The sequence below is a fragment of the Dermacentor andersoni genome, chromosome 1 (assembly GCF_023375885.2).
Source record: "Dermacentor andersoni chromosome 1, qqDerAnde1_hic_scaffold, whole genome shotgun sequence".
In the NCBI taxonomy this organism is placed as follows: Eukaryota; Metazoa; Arthropoda; class Arachnida; order Ixodida; family Ixodidae; genus Dermacentor; species Dermacentor andersoni.
In genome coordinates this window covers 262,512,950-262,535,591 of record NC_092814.1, presented here as the reverse complement: position 1 = coordinate 262,535,591, position 22,642 = coordinate 262,512,950, and the positions used below count along the sequence as shown (strand labels likewise).

The window sequence follows — 22,642 nt, the reverse complement described above, 5'->3', positions numbered from 1 at the left end:
CTTATATCAGGGAAAATTAGCTATAATTTTATTGAAAGGGAACGAAAATCGCTAGAGTAACAGAAAGGAATCGTAACGATTCGTCTTTGACGCCGCGTCGTCGGCTGGAGGAGTTGCCAGTGTACAGTCAACGACCGATTTTCCGAACATTCGGTTTTCGGTACATGCCCAATAATTTGGACGGCTTCGCGGCACCACCACGTACCCCATAGATTGTATAAGAACGCTAGGTCGAGCTGCTTCGACGTTCGCCGTTAAGCTTCTTGCTGTTCGGTGCCGTGTTTTTCATTCAAAGAATTCGCCGCTGTCAGCAATGGCACCGAATCCTCGCGATTGACTTCTAAGCCCGGAAAGCATAGCGCGTTGCATAATGCCGGTTCCCGAAAGTCAGCTTCGCCTCAATATAGAAATGTTACACGGTGAAGCATACGCCAAGTATTGCGATGAAGCTTAACAAGTGTGGGAAGAGGTAATGGTCACGGAACACAGTGCGTATTCCTTAATTATACACGCGTGCACCCGCCGTCTCCTGTCACAGTACGAGCACAGATATGCCTAGTAAGTGTATTGGCAGGTCTTTGGAGCTGTTTCGGACGTGCCTGAGGCGATTTGAGCCCTTAAGGGCAGTAAAAGACACACATTCGTTTTTTCAGACCGCCCGATTTTTCGGACGTTCTCGCGGCCACTAGGGAGTCCGAGAAATCGGACGTTGACTGTACAACTGACCAAGAGAATGTTTCAAATGGTCCATGGGGCGAACGCGCGACGGAGGAGCACAAGAATAGAAAGGACCGATCTATTGAGAAATGAACGGGAAAGGAAGGATTTTGAAGGAGCTTAAGCTCACAAAAACAAAGTGTTGGCTGACGCCGAGATGCAGGTGTCCCTCATCCAAGCCAAAATAAACTCATTAAAGCACTGAAACGCAACACTGAGATGTGCGCAGGCTGAGAGTATGTCATACTGGTGTCTCATGGCCACTCTCGATCGCAATCGAAATTTTCGACCGTGATTGGCTCTCTTCTGCAGGTTGAGCAAAGAAGCCAATCGCGATGGAGAAATTTGATCTGGATCGGGCATAATTGCGATCAAAAGTGTGCATATGACACCCGTATCAGGACAGTTGAGGTTGACTTTGCAGTTGCTGAGAGAAAATCTCACTTGCAACAAAGTTCGGGCCTCAAACCAATGAGCTCGCTATCAGTTGATAGAAATAGCTCATATTTGAAAATATTTGATTCTGTATGCACTCTTTTTATTCGTATTAAAAATGTTTGACTTGATTTGCAATGTGCTTAACCATTTCTTTTTTTCAAAGATATTTTATTTGCTGTGCGTGTTGCTAATTCCTCCCTTCTGTTTTCTTTTTGAATAAAATAAACACTACTCCTCACTATTCAAACTGGATTAAGTCATCTTTTATTTTTTATAACATGCTTACTAGAGAGTGACAGCATTGGGCGACATGATGTCAGTCTGTCTGGACATAAAACAGAGTTCTGTGTCACTTAGGGAATTTTGCAAAGGCACTTCGGGAAAACCTGGAAAACTCAGGGAATTTGGAAGTAATGTCAGCTTGACAGACACCCTGTGGTCTATAGAAACCTTAAACAGCCTTCTGAACAAATATTTATAAAATTTATTTACTTCGAACACAATTCTCAGAGCTTCCTTGATTTTCTATGTGCCAATAGTTTCTCAGATGCAGAAAGTAATCTAGAAACAGTTGGGTCTTTCTTCGCTGTTGCACGTGGCAACACTTCCTTTAGGCCATATTCCAGAGCATCACACATAAGCTGTATCTTTTTTTTAGAATTGCACAGCTACAAGATACATTCAACTGTCACCATACTTTCGCACCTTTCAAGAGTGTTGTTGCAATGATATGATCAGTACCATGCTGATTCTATGCAATAGCTCATGCAGTGGTTCTAATAGTGTCACTAGTTTAGGAAACAGTTTCACATAGAAATTGAGCAAGCACAGAAAGACTTTCAACTAGGTCACATTGACCTTCTTGAGTGAGTTCTATATTTCTAACATATTGTTCTTTGTGGGATGCAAACCTTGGCTATCAATTCTGTATCCCATATATGTGCGAACTTTTTCTAACAGTTGGCATTTTTTTAGCATTCATTTTGATGCCACGTTTTCTCAAGCAGATGGGTGTGTACACTACACTCTGTGTCAATACTGCTTGCAAGTATTGCCTGCCCTGATTTTATTGTCCAGATAGCAAGCTGTGCCAGGCATTCGCTGAAGAATGTGGTTCATCATGCTTCTATGCTACACTGTATGGCAATCACTGTAACTTGTATAGGTCTAGATGGGTGCTGTCCATGAGCAATTCCTCTGCTTACACATCCAGTTTGAGCTGCAAATGCGAATATAATTGTGCTATTGCACACTATTGTATTGGCGGTGAGCTCCACCACTGGAAAAGCTGGTGCCATCGTCGGCATGACGTGGCATGAGAGATCACGTAGACACAGCGGCCGCGTCGGCTGCTTCGGAAGCGCCAAAGCGAGCTGAAAACAAAAGTTTAAAGTCCCACCGGCGCCGCGGTTCTGATTAAGTGGTGAGGCTTTACTGCCTTCGGTGTCAACTTGACAACATCTGAAACTACTATAATAGGTAGTGGCTGCCTTTGGAGGCGTGCAGCATGGTAGGCTACTGCTCGGTGCCGCAGTGCCGGACGTACGCAACGGAGCCCGGTGTCAGCCTTATTCACACGTAGCCGCAGGGCAAGGAGCTACGTGAAGCTTGGCTGGCAAAATTTAGAACTGACAGACAGCCATCGGCTACAACTCGAGAGTACCTACATAAATGTCCAGAAGGGCTGCTGTGTGTTGTTTTTATTGAGCGCCGTAAGCGAAACCTATGAGCTGTGCGTCGCGTGATCCCTCATACTACGCAAGAGAGGCGCTTCTGACAGATGGCGACTCCGTAACACCTTGCCGCAAATACAAAAAGAAAAACTTTACGTAGCTTGTACCTGTGTCTGTCCTAGTTGTCCACGTCTTCCTTTCATGCTTCAAACTCTAGTTACCTTGCTTGGCAGTTTCGGTAGCAGTGGGCTTGGAGTGTGATGCATGATTTCTCACCAAGGAACAAATACTTGTCTCAGAACTTCACTGTACTTGAACACAGCAATAATGACTTGACCAGGAGGAATAAACTTTTTACACACAATTCCTTCGTGGTTAAAAGAGAAGAAAAGTCAGCAATGATTTGATGTTGCTTTTTACTTGCCTTCTCTGGTTGATGTGACCCAGGACTTCTTTACTCTCTGGATTGCCTTATGGTTTCTGGGTTGTAAATCTAAATTAACCCATTTTTCGTTGCCCCTAACGACAATGAAAAGAAAGATGGGGTCACTAGGAGTTTGTTTCAGATCTGAGTAAATGTCATTTGGCTCTTATTGGTTAGCACAAACTTTGATGCAACAAGCATCACCTTAAAGACTGAATCTTGTGACAGCCTGCATGACTAATTTCCACTTGCTTGCTGACTTCATTAGTGGTATGATAGTCCATGTGCGTAATTTGACGCTCGCATTCAATCATTTCTAGCATTGAACTGCGCATTGGTTAACCAGACTTCTTGTCATAATCAGTTGAATTTTCATGTTCCTTGCACAAAAAACAACACTCAAAAGCGTATTCTTCCTCAAAAGCCATGTTTACCACTTCGTAATATTCTGCAGCAGTTAAAAAACTTCTAACATAATTTGATGCAAACACATTGTTCACTGGAATCCACCATGAAGCTATTTGCTGAGAGCACTTTGTTCCTTTTTGTAACCAAGCTGAGAGAAGTGGTTCTTGTGGGGAAGGAGGAAAGGCTAGCACTATCTTCTGCAACCCATTTGGGAGCACAGCTCAGCGCCAGCGGGGTGGGGGAGATGGTATTAAAAGAGAGAGAGGGTAGGATGGAGGAGAAAGGTAGAGGGTCGTCCTAGCAGCATCAGAGCAGCCCTGCCGGGAGGGCCCAGTGGATTCGACCAGTGGAGTAGGCTGGAAGTAGACCGTATAGGAGGTGGCCCAGCAGAAGCGTAGTGGCGGATCAGGAAGCCCGAGGTGTTGGGATGGCCGTTAGGCCATCCGTCTTTGTAGAATGATACATGCAGACGCAAATACATGCAGACATCCGGTTTGTGTGTTTTATTATTTCTCTAAACTTTAATTTGTCTGTTGAAGCAACAGATTACACAAATAACGGATGTTGCCTTGAATAATTCTTGAAGTCATGTGTCAGTTTGAGCGACGTCACAGCACAGGCACATGTACGTAGGTGCACTTGCACATACTATACGTCAACCTTCCGACTTGGAGTGCGGTACCTGCAAGGAGAAGGGCAAATTGCGTTCGGTTTGAAATTTCAGCTCTTTGCATGGTGCGTAGCGATGTAATACTTGGCAGACACTGTCGTTGATGTGCATTGTATGCACGGCACTTGTCGGCTCATAATGGCCAGAACTGGTGAGGGTTCTGGTGAGAGTTGTGCACTGAACCATGGCATTTAACAAAAGCAGATTTCGCATGCCGTTTACAGCCACGATTGCCACTCGCTGAGAAGGTGATGGCATTCATTAGCGGCGGCAGTGTTATGATTACAATAAGTCATACAGCTGAACTCGTTGATATCTATCCTCGAGGACATTGTCTTTTCCACTGTCCTTGTTCATGGAATTTATTTAGTTTTGGTAGCAAGTTGACCTAATGGCCAAATTGGCAGCGCCAACAGAAATGTTGATTCCATGGAGCCCCTGAAATAGCTTTTTGGCCACGGAACACAACTGGCATGGCTGATTTCATAAGTACAAGCACCTCTGCCGAGGTGGCCGTAGTTACCAGCAAATACCAATGGTCTATCCTGATTCTCACACAAAATGCTACTCATGAGTCGTAACGATCTGCTAGTAGGGCGCTCCGATTGAAGAAGTATGGTTATTCGGACAATCGGGCACACTGTTGAGCACCTGTTGCCTTATATGCTTGAACCGTTTTGTTCCAAACGGGTAGCCATTAATTTTTTTCAGTTCAGTTTGGTTTCCAAAAATATCAGTTTAGGTTTGGGTTCAATTCCACTCAAAATTACGGTTCGGGTACAGTTTTTGGTTCAGTATCGGTTCAACACTCTTTAATCACTTTCTCGATAGCGCTAGTCAGTTGTGCCTTTATCTCTGTACGAAGCTGTTTGATTAGCCGTACTTAAGTTTCATAGAGTCCTGCTGCTGTTTTATTAGGGTCACTTCCTCTTGCATTTTTTAATTTGAAGCTTTTTACATTAAATTTCCTACTCTCCAGCTTCTGTCTTGCTGGATCTGTCAGAACTGGGAATACCCTGTCTTATTTGCCAAATTCAGGGGCATATTATCCCCTTTTAATATGTTACCATCATTATTATTTATGTTTTATCATTATTTATTTTTTCTAGTGTCCTCACATGGTTCCAGGTGGTGCGGACACTAGAAAAAATTTGTGAATATCATGCATCTAGTGTCCATATCACATATTTATTTCTTCCTTGGTCTTTTCCTGGTACTGGTTCCATCTGATTATTACTTCTTTGTGTAAGCTTACCTTTTTGGGCTTCTATGTGTTCTCTAGACATCCGTTTATGCTCTTGTATAGCTTGTTTAGCTTTATGGTTGCACCAACTTCATGGTTTCATCTTTCCACTCCAAAGGTTTTTGAGCCTTGTTCTTTGTGATCTGTACTAGCTCCTTGTAATCCCAGACACCTGTAGGAAGGGCCTCTATTTTCTTCTTTATGCTTTGTAATCTGTGCTATTTGTTTTCCTTTTTCTTTCTTTTCTTTGCATGTATACATTTGCTGTTTTTGCCTTGCGTTGACATCTTGTTCAAAGTTTAGGGTTTTATGTTTATGATCTAAGCCATCTTTTCCTTGTTAACCTATCATCATTTTACCTAACCAGTTATAAGATGTTCCAGAGACTAGGGCATAGTCTATACATGACTGTCTATTTCCACATTGTCATGTTATCTGTCCCATCACATTTGTGCTCCCAGCTAACTGCTACAAGGTTCTGTTCCTTGCACAAATCCAAGATTAGAAAACCGTTGTGATTAGTACATCTGACCAGGTCCTCCATGTATGCATTCATATTTTCTACCAATATTAACTGACCTGATTTTCTTAACTCATGTCACTTCTAATGTAATCACTTGACATTATTTTCCTCTCTGCTGCAGTTGGTATGCTACTCCCAGCTGTGTCTTCTTTCCTTGCTATGTGATGATGACGGTGATTATTTATTGGCATCCCCTTTGAAACGGGGTGGTGACAAATAGTCACCTATTCTGTTTGAGTACAATGGCACTATAGTGCCACCTATCTGTGACGAATACAACTATTCTGGCAATCAAATTTTCTTTATAAAGAAATCCAACTTTTCTCTGTGCATTTCTGCGAAAAACCAGTGCTACTGCCTATACTTTTTGAGTTCTTGCAGTTTTATTTTTCTGTTACTTTTAGATCACCTAGTGTACATACCCTTGATGGCATACGCAATGTTATACATAAACTGTTATAAGTACAAGGTGTGTTCAAAAAGAAACCGAACTTTTGCTATAACACCTTTACTGGTTATGGTACAACATTTTAAGTGCTGTCCCCTTCAAAGTAGTCCTCTCTACTGGCAATGCACTCTTCCCATCTTTTCTTCCATTTTTGGAAATCCTCCTGGAACGCACTTTCTGGAATGGTGCGCAGGTCTCTTCTCGCATTGTCCTGGATCTCCTCTATGGTTTGGAAATGACGTCCTTTCAAGGTGGTTTTCAGCTTAGGGAATAGAAAAAGTCTGCTGGGGCTAGGTCCGGAGAATATGGTGAGTGGGGCACAACAGGAGTGTGGTGTTTCGCTAAGTAGCTGCGGACCAGGAGCGACGCATGAGCCGGGGCATTGTCATGATGCAACATCCAAGCCTGATTTTCCCACAATTCAGGCCTCTTACTGCGCACAGAATCTCTCAAACATGCTAGGATTCCCTGGTAATCTTACCGTCTGACCATGTGGCACAAATCCCTGATGGACATGCCTTTGCAGTAAAAAAACACAAGCAGCATCACCTTCATTTTTGACCGACTCGTGCATGCTTTCTTGAGGCGATGAGAACCTTTGGCCACCCACTGCGATGACTGCACTTTCGTTTCAACATCATAGCCATAAACCCATGTCTCATTGCTTGTTATGATGTTCTTAAAGGGACACTAAAGCAATACAATAAATCAGTTTAGACTAATGAAGCATTGTTTGAGAACCCTGCAGGCAGTTGTTTAAAAAAAAAGTAGTTTGATTATTAGATGAGAAAATGAAGGTCCAAGTATCAGTATTTGAATTTCGCGCCGAAACCCCAGCACCGGTACGTCAGCGTGACGTCAGGGATTCCAAAGTATGTTTTCGCATTTGGGCCGCCTTGGCTGAATAAAGGTTCCCAAAACTTGCCATGTTTAATATTTGGTTCCTTTAGAACACAATGTAGTCAATCTGTACCGCTATATATAATTAGTAGGCCCTAGAAGATGCCATCAAAATCCAAGACGTCACAGCCCCCAGGTGCGGGAACTTAAGTAGGCGTCGCCACCCATATTTCGTTCTTGCGCTTTTTCTGGCTTACCAAACGTCTTATCGTTGTAAGGGTGGTGTTTTTGGTGTTGTAGAACGGTAATTTACTGATGCAGAAGAAATAATTTTTCACTTTAGTGTCCCTTTAAAGTTTTCATTGTCATTGGCAGCGGCGAGCAGTTCCTGGCTGATTTCAACACGGGTCTGCTTCTGTTCGTCAGTCAACAAACGCGGCACGAATTTTGCCCTGACACGACACATCCCAAAAGTTTTCCCAAGTTTATAGCAGAACTTCACACACACACACACGCGCGCGTGCACGCACGCACGCACACACACACACACGCACACTGTTCTTCCAATACCATTCCAAAGAACAGCTTGTTCATGTGCTCACTTCAGCGGGCGACTGTAGCTCGCCAACTAACGGTCAGAGCGAAACCCGGCAAATGGCCGTTTGTTGTCTAAACCTGCCGCTACATGTGCTCAGTAGCCGCTGCGCGCTCCCTCTGCCAGTTGGCGCGCTATTTCAAAAGTTCGGTTTCTTTTTGAACACACCTGGTATACTTGCTTATACAGCTATAAACAAAGCAAAAAAAACCTACATGCAATCATAATGCCACAAACTTATTCGAACTTCGAAATATACTCTTACACATAGGTACACATTTGGAAGGGAAACCAAAGGACTTATACATTACCTAATTCGATACTTAAGAAACGTGGTTTTGGATCTACAATTTTTACACATGACGTGCATGTGTACTGGAGTATATCATCTTTATCAACAGGGCATATAGGAGGAAAAGAAAAGTATAGTTTGAGACTACACTGGCTTCTTCAAAATCTTTTGACGAGGATGCATTCATTCTCTGCTTTTCAGGTGAACTCTTGCCTCTTTTTTTTTTTTATCTGGGTTGGAAAATGTTAGTTGAAACTTGCCATATCATGCACAAATACCAGTGAATGAGTGTGCAGCATAGTTGATTCTTATGACCGGTGAAGTGCAGAAGCAGAAAAAGTGGCACTGCTCCCCCATGCCTTCAGTATTGGCTATATGCCATATGCTTGTGTGTGTCATCATACAATCTTTCACAGTTCACTGGGATGGTCTTAATAACCTTATGGTATGTTTTCTTTCCTCTTTCTTTTTCCTTTTTTCTTGTAACAGGTCTAGAGAATGAAGGCTGGTTTGATCCATATGCTCTTCTTACTGCCTTGCGACGAAAAGCAGTCTCTCTTGGAGCACGGTATCTTAATGCAGAACTTGTAGGGTTTGAATTTCAAAGTACGGCTGCACATCCAGGACCCGAAATATCGTACGAGCCTGTAAATCAGGCATTGGTAAGTATTTTAGTAGGTTTAATAACTGCAGCTTTAGTGTATGTCTACGAAGTGATCCTATTTGATATGACCGCAGACAACCCCCTTTAAGTGGCAGCCATGTGGAATGTACGTTTCACATAGTTGTCTCAGCATCGATGTGCTTCTTTCATATTGCATTACTAAATGCTGTAATTATGGCCCATGTGGCTGCTGCCTGCGTAGCACATGCACACTTATATGATTGTGTGGTCACAGTAATCTGGGCCTAATATTTTAATGTTAGGTTATGTGAGGGAATAACACATAAATAGTGTATTCTGTATAGTTTCTCATGCAGACGCAGTCCAGATTTGCCTTGGACCAGTCAGGTGCAATGTACTTTTTTTTTTTTTTTTTTAGGAATTGGTTGTGAGATTCTAGTTGCAGCAACATTAGTGGTCAGCATAATGATAACCTTGTTGAAAAAACTTTATTTTCTTGCATACAAACAACACAAGATTATTTTTCTTTCACCCTTCAGTATGTGGCATGCTGAACCACTATATGCTATATCTAAGCTGTGCAAGCTATTTGGCTAGGTGGACATTAGCAGCAAGAAAAATGTCGATGATAATTTTGCTAATTTAGATGTGCTGATTAACTATTTAATTACCGTATTTTCAGACTAGAGTCCGTGGACAAGTTTAAAAGTTGAATTTTCATGGAGTGCAAACTATACATGATTTTATTTCTTAAGATCGGAGACATGCTTGAAGATAATGAGGTCAGACTGCACCTGCGAATGTTTCCTGCGCTAAACCACCTAGCAAAATTAGCTCTGCAATGGTCATCACTGCGCATGAGCAGTATTTTCAGCTCATTCATGCAGCTCAGGATATTGTTAGGGTGTATGAAATATACACCATAAATATGAAACACCGTGGCAGTATGCAAGTGAATGGCTGCACCTTCACGGCAATGTTGAAGCTTGGTGTAGTCAATTGATGCTGAAGATTCTGAAGGCTATGAAGACATTGTGGAGCCATTCGTCGACTCCGACATGCTTGACTTTTTTTCATCTGGTAGCCCTGATGAGAGTGATTTTTGACAGCCTTTAGTATTGAATTCTATATAGTCTAATAAAGAACCCAGGCTTTTACTGGTTGGCAATAAAAGTATTGCTCACCTACTCTTTACTGGTTGCAGGCAATCTAAAACACTTAATTTCTGTTGAAATTTGCCCCTGCGCACTATGCAGCAGGTGAGGACTATCAAAGAAAAATTTTTTATTTTGAGCCCTAATTAAGCTGCGGCCTAGTTGTTGAGCACAAGCCTCAGCTGCGGTGGGTCATGGGTTCTATTTCCACCGGTGCCAGCAATTCAGTGGTTCAAATGGGCACAAACATACCCTGACATGGCATTCATCTTTTTTTCTAGGGTAATATGGAAAAGAAGCATGCTCGCTACATTCCCCTCAAAACCCTCACAAGCGCGCGCTCACACACACACACACACACACACACACACACACACACACACACACACACACACACACACACACACACACACACACACACACACACACACACACACACACACACACACACACACACACACACACACACACACACACACACACACACACACACACACACACACACACACACACACACACACACACACACACACACACACACACACACACACACACACACACACACACACACACACACACACACACACACACACACACACACACACACACACACACACACACACACACACACACACACACACACACACACACACACACACACACACACACACACACACACACACACACACACACACACACACACACACACACACACACACACACACACACACACACACACACACACACACACACACACACACACACACACACACACACACACACACACACACACACACACACACACACACACACACACACACACACACACACACACACACACACACACACACACACACACACACACACACACACACACACACACACACACACACACACACACACACACACACACACACACACACACACACACACACACACACACACACACACACACACACACACACACACACACACACACACACACACACACACACACACACACACACACACACACACAGGAGCTTCTAATCACCTGGAACTCCTGTAGTTGCCGAGCACCGAGCCAGGAGCACACTTGTACTGTCGTGAGCACGCTTAGCGTAAACACAGGAGCGTGTGCCGCACAGTGCTATCAGTGACGCCTACCGATGCGAATGCGAAGCTCTGCACGTGCGCAGTATGTTTGTGGCGTGGCTATTTCACCATCACGCGCATCGCGTCATCTGAGCGCACCATCGTCTGCTATGTTTTGTCTTGGCTGCTGTCAATGGGCTTACCACAATCTGCCAGTTAGGGTAAATGAAACAAGATCCTGGCTAGGTCTGTAAGTGCCAGTACCGGCCTTCAATTTACTTTTTGCTTAGACTTTGCGTGTCTGAAATACCAAATAAACGTCCATCGAACCTACGTTTTAAAGCAATACTACTACATTACTGCGTTTTTTGCCTGCTTCTGGTGCTAATATCGTTCTTTCTTTTTCCTTTTGTCATTATTTCAGAGCATTTGCGTGGGTTCCAGCTTTTGCCCTGAATTCCACAAAAATAACAGCAAAACATGTAAAAAGTAAAATGGAGTCGGTACTCTAGTCCTCTAAATTACGTATCGCCTTACTGGATGTGACTGAAGTATAACGCAAAAGAAACTAGCATTGCCATGTAACAACTATAAAATGTTTATTTGCTTCCAACATGCATGAGAAATGACATGTCTCAACAACGCCTCAAAAACGAGAAATAGTAATTGAAGAAACAAAAAACAATGGCAGCATTTGAGTTTAGTAGCGCGTCATTTCACCATTCTTAGTAACGACAGCTGTCATTCGAGATGGTAGCGAGGCATACAGGGCTGGCACAAGTGACTGGTCAGCACAAAGGCACTCCCACTGCTGTTGAACTTCTTCCCGTAAGACATCTGCAGTCGTGGCATGAATTGGTTTCTTCTCAATAGCAGCTTTCATAAGGCCCCATACATATTCTATTATATTCAGGTCGGCGCCTTTCAGACACAACTCCAGCAAGGGGATCTGCTTCTCTGCAACATATTGTTTCACAATCCTTCCCATGTGAACTGATGCCTGGTCGTGCTGGAACAAGAAATTTCGGTCAGGAAATAAGTTTTCAATGTAAGGCAACAACACACCATCCAGAGTACGACAATACTTCGTCAACATCAAAGTGCCGTGGGTACGTTGCAATGGGCCCAGGCCATGTTGGGTTATGTTTCTCCTTCCACTGGACGACACACTTCGCACGTTTTCAGCATCGTATCTGTAATACAATGTCTTGTGAAAATTTACGTGGTGGATGAGGAACAAACGTGCAAGTAAATCAGCCTTACGTGCCTGAGAGTTGCCAAACACACACCCTCTGGTCCTGTCGCATGGAAAAGATAGATTCATCAGAAAAGATGACACGACTCCAGTCCTCGCTTGTCCACAGAGCAAGCTGCATAGCAAATCGCAGCCTTACGTCCTTGTTCGCTGCTGTCAGTAATGGCTTTCATGCTGCCATGCCACTGCGAAACCCTGCATCCTTCAGTCAACAGCAAACTGTAGAATCTGAAGCATCAAGGTCTAAGGCTTCACGAATTGCTCTAGCGAGAAGGAAAGGATCCTGAACCACGGCTGCGATGATTAACGCATCTTCATCCTCCGTCGTAGATCTCGGTGGTGGCACCTGGGGGGCATTGCAGATGCGTCCTTCATGCTTAAAAGCCTGAATTATTCTGTTCACGATCTTCAATGGCCTGTCAGCCAATAATCTGATTTCACATTGGGTATCCCCTTTATATGCAAGGTGTTTAATTTCATGCCTCTGCTCCTTGGGAACCCTAGCCATGGCAGTATGTCATTACATGTGGGACATGCAAAAACAGCGTCTCTGTTTGTATTCTTTCTTGTGGTATGCTGGGTGGTGGCGTGATCTTTATCATAAAACGTGCTGCAGCCGGTGCGCAACATAGCAGATGACGAAGGCACTCTCCAATAACGTGATGCGCTCGGTGGTAAAATAATCAAGCCGCAAACGCACTACGCATGTGCAGTGCTTTGCGATGGTATAGGTAGGTGTTGCGGATAGCACCGTACGGCATGCGCTCCCATGTTTACGCTAAGCATGCTCACAACTCTACCTATTTTACTAGTCGGTACCAGGCGACAGCACTTGTCTGCCTCCCACAGCAGCGACGGATACTCAGCAATTTCACCAAAGCTGTGGCACTGACAAGGAGCGTTCACAAATTTCTATAGGGCCCCCTTTTGAGATGAGAACCCAAATAAACAACTGAGTGCCAGGTCATGGTACATCTCTACCCACTAAAAGAAACTGGTGGGTTTCCGGCACCCGGAGCTGGAAAGGGCTGCACAAGAAACAGAATACGGTTTAATAAATGTAACATGAACTGCGTGATATAAGAATACAAAGCTAGGAGCAAAAAGGGAGTCAAAGAACATTAACAAACTGGTATACTAATGACATGCACTGACAAGCTGACCCGAGCCGAGACCGCACGCAGGCAGGGTGCATGCCGCGCACATGCCGTGCACACATGCACTTCTTGCAGTAGTTTCATTGTATCCTTATAAAGAGATGACTTCCGCGCTTTCTTTGACATGTGCGTAATGTCACGGGAGGGGTCCTTTGCCAGCACTGATAGCTGCTTGATTGAGCATGCTCAGTGCATTGTCATGCCGCAGCTGTTGTGTGTGATCGCTTCTGCTGACAGCTGACATGACATCGGCAATCCCGACAAGCTTTAAAGGTGTTGAAAGATGGGGCAGTTGAAGACTGAAAAAAAAAAAAATGCCTGTGAGAAAAATATCCGAGGACACCTAAGCACTTATTTTGAGTTGTGAAAACGAAAGCATTAATGTCCAATTGAACGCTGCTGAGCAGCCTTTCGAGTTTTGCACTGCAAGTAATGTTTTAGATTTTTGCTGAGGGGTATATTATAAAGCTTTGCAATTAAATTGGTACTTTTTTTTTACAGCTTCTATGTTTGCACCATACTTCATGGTCGAATACTTGAAGTGCATCAAATTCCAACACAAGGGCAGTGCACATGTGCATGCTGCTATGGCTGAATGCGGCACCTGATGAAGGACTCGGCCTGCACATGCAAGCCTCAACGGAGCAGAGCGGGCGAAATGCAGCCCCTGCTCCTGCGTTAGCATGCCAGGTGTTGCATGAGGAGAGAGGGCATCGCCGCGATGTGCCTCTGCCTCTTCACTCGTTTTGCTGCATTCTTCCGCTCCCTTACTTCGTCTGTGGTGTACTCGTGTGGACAACCTCGTTTCCCGACTGCGGAAGTTGTGGCCACTAATGATGTAAATGCTTCAGACTTCATAGCGATACATGGCGATCATTGTGGTGGCAGGTGTCCTGTTTTGCCCGCTCTGCTCTGTTGAGGCGCACTCGTGACGTGGCATCGCAGCCAATGGGAATTTAGGTGTTGTTTCCGTTGCTAGAGATGCCGGCTTTTTTGCTCAAGATTGCATTGAAAGCATCAATTTATTGTGATTGTACCTGCGCTGCCATCTTATTGTAGTGCAAGGCACCAGATGCCAGAGAGCTACTTGTTTTGAGCAAGTTTATTCAGACAAGTTCCTGAAGCAGGCGAAATTGGCAACAGCATTGTAACCAAAAATGTCGCTGTTGATTTAGAAACAATGTTTTGCTTGTCACTATTTGCTCATCCAAGTTTTCTGTTGTTTGTATGCTGCAGCTAAAAGTGAATAATTCGTAATGAACTGCACATGTATCCCACAAAATGTGTGTGCTCAGGGCATACTTATTTTTTTTAAATGTGTTGTTCCTCTCCTTTATTGTGTCCGTGGTATTCTTAGGAATTGTAAAGTTCACAGGTTGGCATGTATGAATATTGCAGCGCCAGTGCTCCGATGAAGAAGAGATCAACGCATGTAGGAATGAGCGTTTGTGTCAAGGCGCAGTGAAGAAGAAGTCGCAGTTGCGCTCAATGTTAAAAAGGCGACCCGCTGCTGTGCCTCCTGAATAGTGCTCTACGACCCCTGTTTCTGACATTGCAACACTGGTGAAGGTGCTGGAGCCTGCAACCCTACGCGGGCAACCCCTGTTCGGAACCATACACCCAGTCCCGAAGCTCCACCTCTCATGACGACTCCAGTCCACCATTTCAGTTGGCGGCTGCTCGGCCTCAGCCCGGAGTTCCCTCCCGTTGCGACTCTCACTGACACGGCTACATAATCGGCACTCTCCCGCCTTCACAGACGGCGCCTGGCCTTTCCCAGGTGACACTTGAACACCCTCGTGTGCCCGACACCTTCCATGGTGATGCTTTTGAAAATGTTGAGGACTGGCGTGACCTGTACGAAAGTGTTGTCCTGGTCAATCTCTGGAACGACCAGAAAGACTCGCCCATGCTTATTTCGCACTTGAAAACAGCGCTTGTACGTGGTACGCGAACAGGGAATCGAGCTTCCAAATGTGGAGCAATTTTCGTCGTCAGCTCCTCGATACATTCTCGAACTTGGACTGGCACGATTACGCGCAACAATTGAGGCTCGAGTACAGAAACCCAACGAAACCGTTTGCCATGTATGTGGAAGATACGGCCCGTCTGTTTCGCCGAACTGACCCAGATATGACCGAGGCAAAGAAAGTGCGTCATATTATGCGGGGAATTAAGGAACTGCTGTTTGCCGGTCTTGTCCAAAACCTGCTAGCAACGGTCGACAAATTCATTAAGGAAGCGACTGTCATCGATCGGGCACTTCAGCAACGTTGCCGCCACTTCGACTGCCAGCCAAACACCACACCAATCAGCTCCGCAGCTCCGATTGTTGACCATACTCTTTACGCGACATTACTCGTGATATCCTGCTTGAATAGCTGCGAGTCCTTGGCATTCCTCCTACGGAGTCACCGGTAGTTTCTGTTGCCGAAGTTGTGTGCCAGGAGTTGCGGCAAGCCTTCTCCTCAACAGCCCCATGTCCTGAAACAGGTCCGCTGACCTATGCCGACATGGTCCGACGTCCTCCGCCTTCACCTCCGGTGGCACCATTTCAGCCACGGCCCGCTCCCGTGCCGTGGTGGCAACGGGAGTCTGCGAGACGACCTCCAGTTCGCCGCACCGACTTGTGGCGCGCGGCCGACCGTCGACCACTCTGCTTCCACTGCGGCGAACCAGGCCACATTGCCCACTACTGCCCCTATCCAGACGCTGGAGTCAGCCCCTTTTCACATGCCGCTTCTGTGCACTTCAACGACCGTTGCACCCCACGCAGTGATCAGCTGTCGACCAGCCAGGCAGCTTCACCACATCGTCACTGGCAGTCCCCGTTCCCTCTGTGTTACACTTCCCCAAACCGTCAGAATTTCACCACTCGCGTTGGCAGGGGTAATCGCTCCCCTAGTCTGCGTCGGGGAAACTAATGGCAGCGACCTTCGGGGGAAAGGAGGTTGCCCTGTGTCGAGACACCAAAAATACCCCCCACGCTCCCCACGAAGACGACCTGACGACGACGACTACTCACGCCGACAAAGACGACCTGACGACGACGAATACTCACGCCGACGACGATGATATGACGACGATGAATACTCATGCCGACAACGTTGCCCGTGCCGATCTCAGCATTCTGGTGGATGGACATCACATCACCGCCCTTGTTGACACTAGCGCAGACTTCTCGATTATACGGCAGGAGCTGGCCGACCGAATTTGGACAGGGCCCCACATCAAAAGTACCGGGGGTCAGCTAATGACACCAGTGGGCACATGCACCGCCCGAATCCACATCGGTAATTCCAGCTTCGTTGCCACTTTCGTTATTCTCCCCGACTGCTGCAAAGACCTCATCTTGTGGATGGATTTTCTGCTAGATCAAGGCGCAGTCATAAACATTCCGGAACGTATGGTGACATTTTCTGCCAGCCCATACGGCGCCACGATGAATGACAAGCAACATGAGTGTTTGCGAATCAGCATCAATGTGACCATTCAGCCGTGATCCTACCGCCTTATATCTGTATCATGCACGAAGCCCTACCACGGGGATGTGATCGCGGAGCAAATCGTTGCACTATTGCTCACGCAAGGCGTTTCCATTGCTAGAGGCGTACTCGACATGACTCATAGGCATGCGGAAGTCCTTCTCACGAACTTCAGCAATGAACACCGTCACATCCAGAAGGGTACCGCAATTGCGTACTGCGACGACATCACCCAAGTGAAAGATTGTTTTGCTCTACAAGCGACAACCGTCCCGCCCTCAACGTCAGCTTCACCCTGTTGCCTTTCGAATGGCAGTGCCAATTGGAGCTGATACACCAGTTCGAAGGTTGCTTTTCGACAGTGTCAAAGGTCGCACAAACACCACTGACCAAGCACCGTATCACCACGGATGATACTACGCGGCCGATTTGACAAAATCCCTACCATGTACCTCCAAAGGAACGCGAAGAGATTCAAAAGCAAGTGGAGAAGATGATCCAGGATGATGTAATACAGCCTTCGAAAAGTCCCTGGGCGTCACCCGCGGTCTCAGTCAAAAAGAAAGACGGCAGTTTGCAATTCTGCATCGTTTACTGCAAATTAAACCAGGTCACCAAGAAAGACGTCTATCCGCTGCCACGCATCAATGATTCGCTGGACAGGCATGCACATTCATGCACCTCACATGCACATTATTTTTCATCAATGAACCTACGAAGCGGGTATTGGCAGATCGAGGTCGATGAGAGAGATCGTGAGAAAACTGCCTTCGCGACCCCCGACGGCCTTTACGAATTTAAGGTCCTTCCTTTCGGTTTGCGCTCAGCGCCTGCCACTTTTCTGCGTCTAATGGACACCGTACTTTCAGGCCTGAAGTGGCAAACATGCTTGGTCTATCTAGACGACGTCATAGTGTTCTCAGCTAGATTTGAGGATCACCTAAGCCGGTTACTCACTGTTTTCCAAGCCATATGCTTGGCTGGCCTGACGTTAAAGCTCAAAAAATGTCATTTTGGTTTCAGTAAACTGTGCTTCCTCGGCCACGTCGTCAATCATGAGGGTGTACGACCTGATCCAGCCAAAATAGACACTGTGGCAAAGTTCCCCACACTTTCCGACAAGAAGGCAGTGAGGCACTTCTTGGGGCTGTGCGCCTATTACCGCCGCTTTATTGCGAATTTTTCATGTATTGCTGCACCATTAACATGCCTGACACGAGACGATGTTCCCATTCTGTGGGGGGAAAATGAGCAAGTAGCATTCAGCGAACTACGCCAACGCCTGCAAACGCCTGCTGTTCTTGTGCACTTTGACCAAGATGCCCCTACAGCACTTCACACTGATGCGAGCAATGTTGGTCAGGGTGCTGTACTGGTGCAATGGCAAGACGGCTCCGAAAAAGTAATCGCCTATGCTAGCCGAACTCTCTCTCGTACGGAGGAAAACTACTCAACTACCGAGAAGGAATGCCTCGCCGTGATGTGGGTGGTTATAAAATTTCACCCGTATTTGTATGGCCGTTCATTCAAGGTTGTCAGCAATCATCATTCTCTTTGTTGGCTGACTAACTTAAAAGACCCATCTGGCCGTCTGGCACTCTGGAATCTTAGACTTCAGGAGTTCGACATGACCATCAGTTACAAATCAGGAAAGAGGCACACCAATGCCGACTGCCTCTCGTGGTCACCCGTCGAGTCCGCAGGTAACGATGACGTGGACGTGGACGCTGCATTTTTGGGCGTCGTCGACGCTTTCACTATTTCACAAGAGCAGCGCCACGACCCAGAGCTGCACCCACTCATTCATTTCTTGGAAGGCCGAAGTAAAGACGTTCTGCGACCCTATACCAGGGGACTGACGTCGTTTTGTCTCTGGAACGATGTTCTTATAGAACCTTTCTGCCAGTGGCAGCACGTACCTGCTTGTCGTACCGGCATCACTTCGAAAAGAACTACTAAAAGCATGCCACGATCAAACCACCGCAGGTCATCTAGGCTACACGAGAACATTGTCCCACATCCATCGGAAGTACTACTGGCTGAAGCTACCCGCTGCTGTAAAGCGTCACGTATAAACATGTGCGGACTGCCAAAGATGCAAAGCGCCTCCCGGCAAGCTCGCAGGTCTCTTACATCCAGTCGAGGTACCAGGCCAGCCATTCGCCCAAGTTGGAATGGATTTCCTGGGCCCATTTCCAACTTCTACAGCCTGCAACAGATGGATCATTGTTGCCACAGATTACCTGACGCGCTACGCGGAGACAAAACCTACACAGCGGGGCACAGCGGGCCACAGCAGCCGAAGCTGCTTATTTTTTCATTAAAAACATCGTCCTTACGCGCGGTGCCCCAAAAGTAGTCATCACAGACAGGGGAACTGCTTTCACTGCTGAACTTCTTGACTCGCTTCTCAGACTCAGTGGTACAAGCCACCGTAAAACAACCGCTTATCCCCAGACGAACGGACTAACCGAGCGTCTTAATAAGGCCCTCGCAGACATGCTATGCATGTATGTCGACATAGAACATGAGAACTGGGATCAGATTTTGCCCTACGTAACATTCGCCTACAATACTGCTCGACAGGAAACTACTGGAATGACACCGTTCAGCTTGGTCCATGGTCGCGAAGCCACGACAATGCTGGATGCCATGTTGCCACATGAGTTTGACGACCTACCTACCCACGTTGACGGATTTACTCAGCGCGCTGAGGAAGCCAGACAGCTTGCCCACGTACGTATCTGCATTAATCAAGGCCAAGATGCAAAACGGTGCGATCTTCAACATGGGTCCGTTTTCTACACCCCCGGCGACAAAGTATGGGTCCGGATACCCATACGCCAACGTGGGCTCTCCGAAAAACTCCTACGACACCATTTTCGGCCGTGCAGAGTGATCCACCACCTGAGTAACGTGAATTTTGAGGTCGCTCCCGACAGTGACAATAGCTCCAGTCGCCGCAAGCTCTTACCCGAAGTGGTGCATGTGGTACGGATGAAGCCATACCTGTCGACCTAACTTTAGCTCTTCTTTTTTTTTTGTTGTTCTCGCTTTGTGTGTGTGTGTGTGTGTGTGTGCGTGTGACTCTGTCTGGTTGTACCCTGTCCCGTTATCCCGATAAATTTGCACATCGGGACGATGCTTCCTTCGGAGGGACGGAAATGCCGCGCCAGTACTCCGATGAAGAAGAGGTCAACGCGTGTAAGCATGAGCGTTTGTGTCAAGGCGCAGTGAAGAAGAAGAAGTCGCAGTTGCGCTCGATATGAAAAAGGCGACCCGCCGTTGTACCTCCTGAATAGTGCTCTACGACCCCTGTTTCTGACATTTCGACAATATGCTTATGTGGCCCTTTATGATTTCTTTTATCTTGTGAACAGTCGTGCCATATTATATATACGGTTGTGTTATATATATGTTGAAATAAGAGATGCCGTAACAATAATGCTATGATGATTAATTACTATGCACTAATAGCACTGTTTACTTTTGGAGTTTTTATGCATTAATTGATCATTGAGTACTGGAGCGAAAGTGAGCTTTAATTGTGATGCCTTGTATGTTGCCCAGGTGAAGACACCAGATGGAGTGACACGCAAGATTACCTTTGCCATTTTGGTGGTGGCTGCAGGCCCACACTCTGGTGAAGTGGCCAAGTTGTTGCGTGTTGGTACTGGACAAGGACTTCTGGAGTTTCCTCTGCCTGTCGAACCTAGGTTGGGCTTTTTAGAGTCCCACTTTTTTTTTTGATAATAGCTCAACAGTACCTTGAAATTATTAAGTTTTCCAGTCAGCCTTGTGCATTGTACAATGCAAGCCAAATTTGGGCTCTTTTAATGTTATAAGGTGTTGGTAATTGAAAATCTCATTCTTAAAGGAACACTAAAGTGAAAAATGATTTCTTCTGCATCAGTAAATTACTGTTCTACAACACCAAAAACACCACTCTTACAACGATAAGACGCTTGGTAAGCCAGAAAAAGCGCAAGAACGAAATACTGGTGGCGACGCCTACTTAAGTTCCCGCACCTGGGGGCTGTGACGTCTTGGATTTTGATGGCATCTTCTAGGGCCTACTAATTATATATAGCGGTACAGATTGACTACATTGTGTTCTAAAGGAACCAAATATTACACATGGTAAGTTTCGGAAACCTTTACTCAACCAATTCGCCCCAAGTGCGAAAACATACTTTGGAATCCCTGACGTCACGCTGACGTACCGGCGCTGGGGTTTCGGCGCGAAATTCAAATACCGATACTTGGACCCTCATTTTCTCATCTAATAATCAAACTATTTTTTTGAAACGACTGCCTGCGTGGTTCTCAAACAATGCTTCATTAGTCTAAACTAATTTATTGTTTCGCTTTAGTGTCCCTTTAAGCAGTGAAAGAACTTGTTTTTTGCTTTGCTTTTTAATAATTAAACCTGTGAGGCAAGAAAACTTGTTGTGGTTTCTATGCGAACATTATTCATATTCAAGAACATTTGAGGGGCTTCAACAATACGAATGTTTTTTTTTTTCTTTTCTTTGAGACAAGTACTTACATACAGCTCACAATTGTGAAACTACCTTCAGGTGAACCTCTGGGTGATGCTCCCTTTAGTGGTAGGCCAGGACCAAGCTAGACAGACATGTTTGGCTGTGAGATGATTCAAGCCATGATGCATGCAGCAGTTTGTGAAATGAGGAGCTAAGGTGGTGCTGATTATTAATTGGTTCCACTTGATGGGCCAGTTGACCATTGTCCTGCAGCACAAGCAGGGCAAGCAGGACTGGACTTCACCGTCCTGTTAGCTGTCTGCATCCTCTATTCTGGCTAATATTGAAAGTTGCATTGGGTGTCCTTTGTTGTCAGTTAGTATGATGTTGCATTTCTGCTTACATGCTTTGCTTATGCTGATGTTTTGCTGCTCACTCTGGTATCCCTTGACGCAGTGTGTCCAGAACTTTTCTAAACATCCTTCTCCTGTTTGTTGGAGTGCTGTGGATGAGTCTTTCATTGAAGGTGTAGTTCGGCATAATGAACAGTGGCAGTGCTTTAAGGTCTCTTCCAGTAAGGAAGCATGTACAAGGCAATGCAAAAGACATTTTGGCATTGTTGCAGACGTAGGTTAGTGGTTATTACTCTGACTGCTTTCACTTTTGTCAAAAGGGTAAGCAGCCCTGTTTCACTGAAAAGTCTTCTTTTGAGCATTTTTCTCAACGAGGTCTTTGTGAACCCGCCGTGGTTGCTCAGTGGCTATGGTGTTGGGCTGCTGAGCACGAGGTTGTGGGATTGAATCCCGGCCACGGCGACCGCATTTCGATGGGGGTGAAATGTGAAAACACCCGTGTACTTAGATTTAGGTGCACGTTAAAGAACCCCAGGTAGTCGAAATTTCCGGAGCCCTCCACTACGGCGTGCCTCATAATCAGAAAGTGGTTTTGGCATGTAAAACTCCATAATTAATTTTTTTTTTTAATTTGAGGTCTTTGTGAAGTGCACTAGTCTTCCATGCAACTTTGGCACTAACTATCATTTTGGCAGATGAGCGTCTGTTGAATGGTGGAAATAGTGCAAATAGCAGAAATGTTGGCTGGTGCATCATTACCCACAGTTTAATTTCTTTGGATGCC

At 45.7% G+C, this 22,642-nt stretch overlaps 1 protein-coding gene across 2 annotated transcripts in view; it reads left to right on the top strand.

Moving 5' to 3' along the window:
- Positions 1-22,642, top strand: part of LOC126548150 (FAD-dependent oxidoreductase domain-containing protein 1-like) — a 62,946-nt gene that overhangs the window by 20,239 nt on the left and 20,065 nt on the right. For both annotated transcript variants that reach the window (XM_050196275.3, XM_055063753.2), the window contains exons 5-6: positions 8,761-8,933; positions 20,592-20,737. In XM_050196275.3, coding sequence (XP_050052232.1) covers positions 8,761-8,933; positions 20,592-20,737 — 319 coding nt within the window. The remainder of the gene's footprint in view (positions 1-8,760; positions 8,934-20,591; positions 20,738-22,642) is intronic.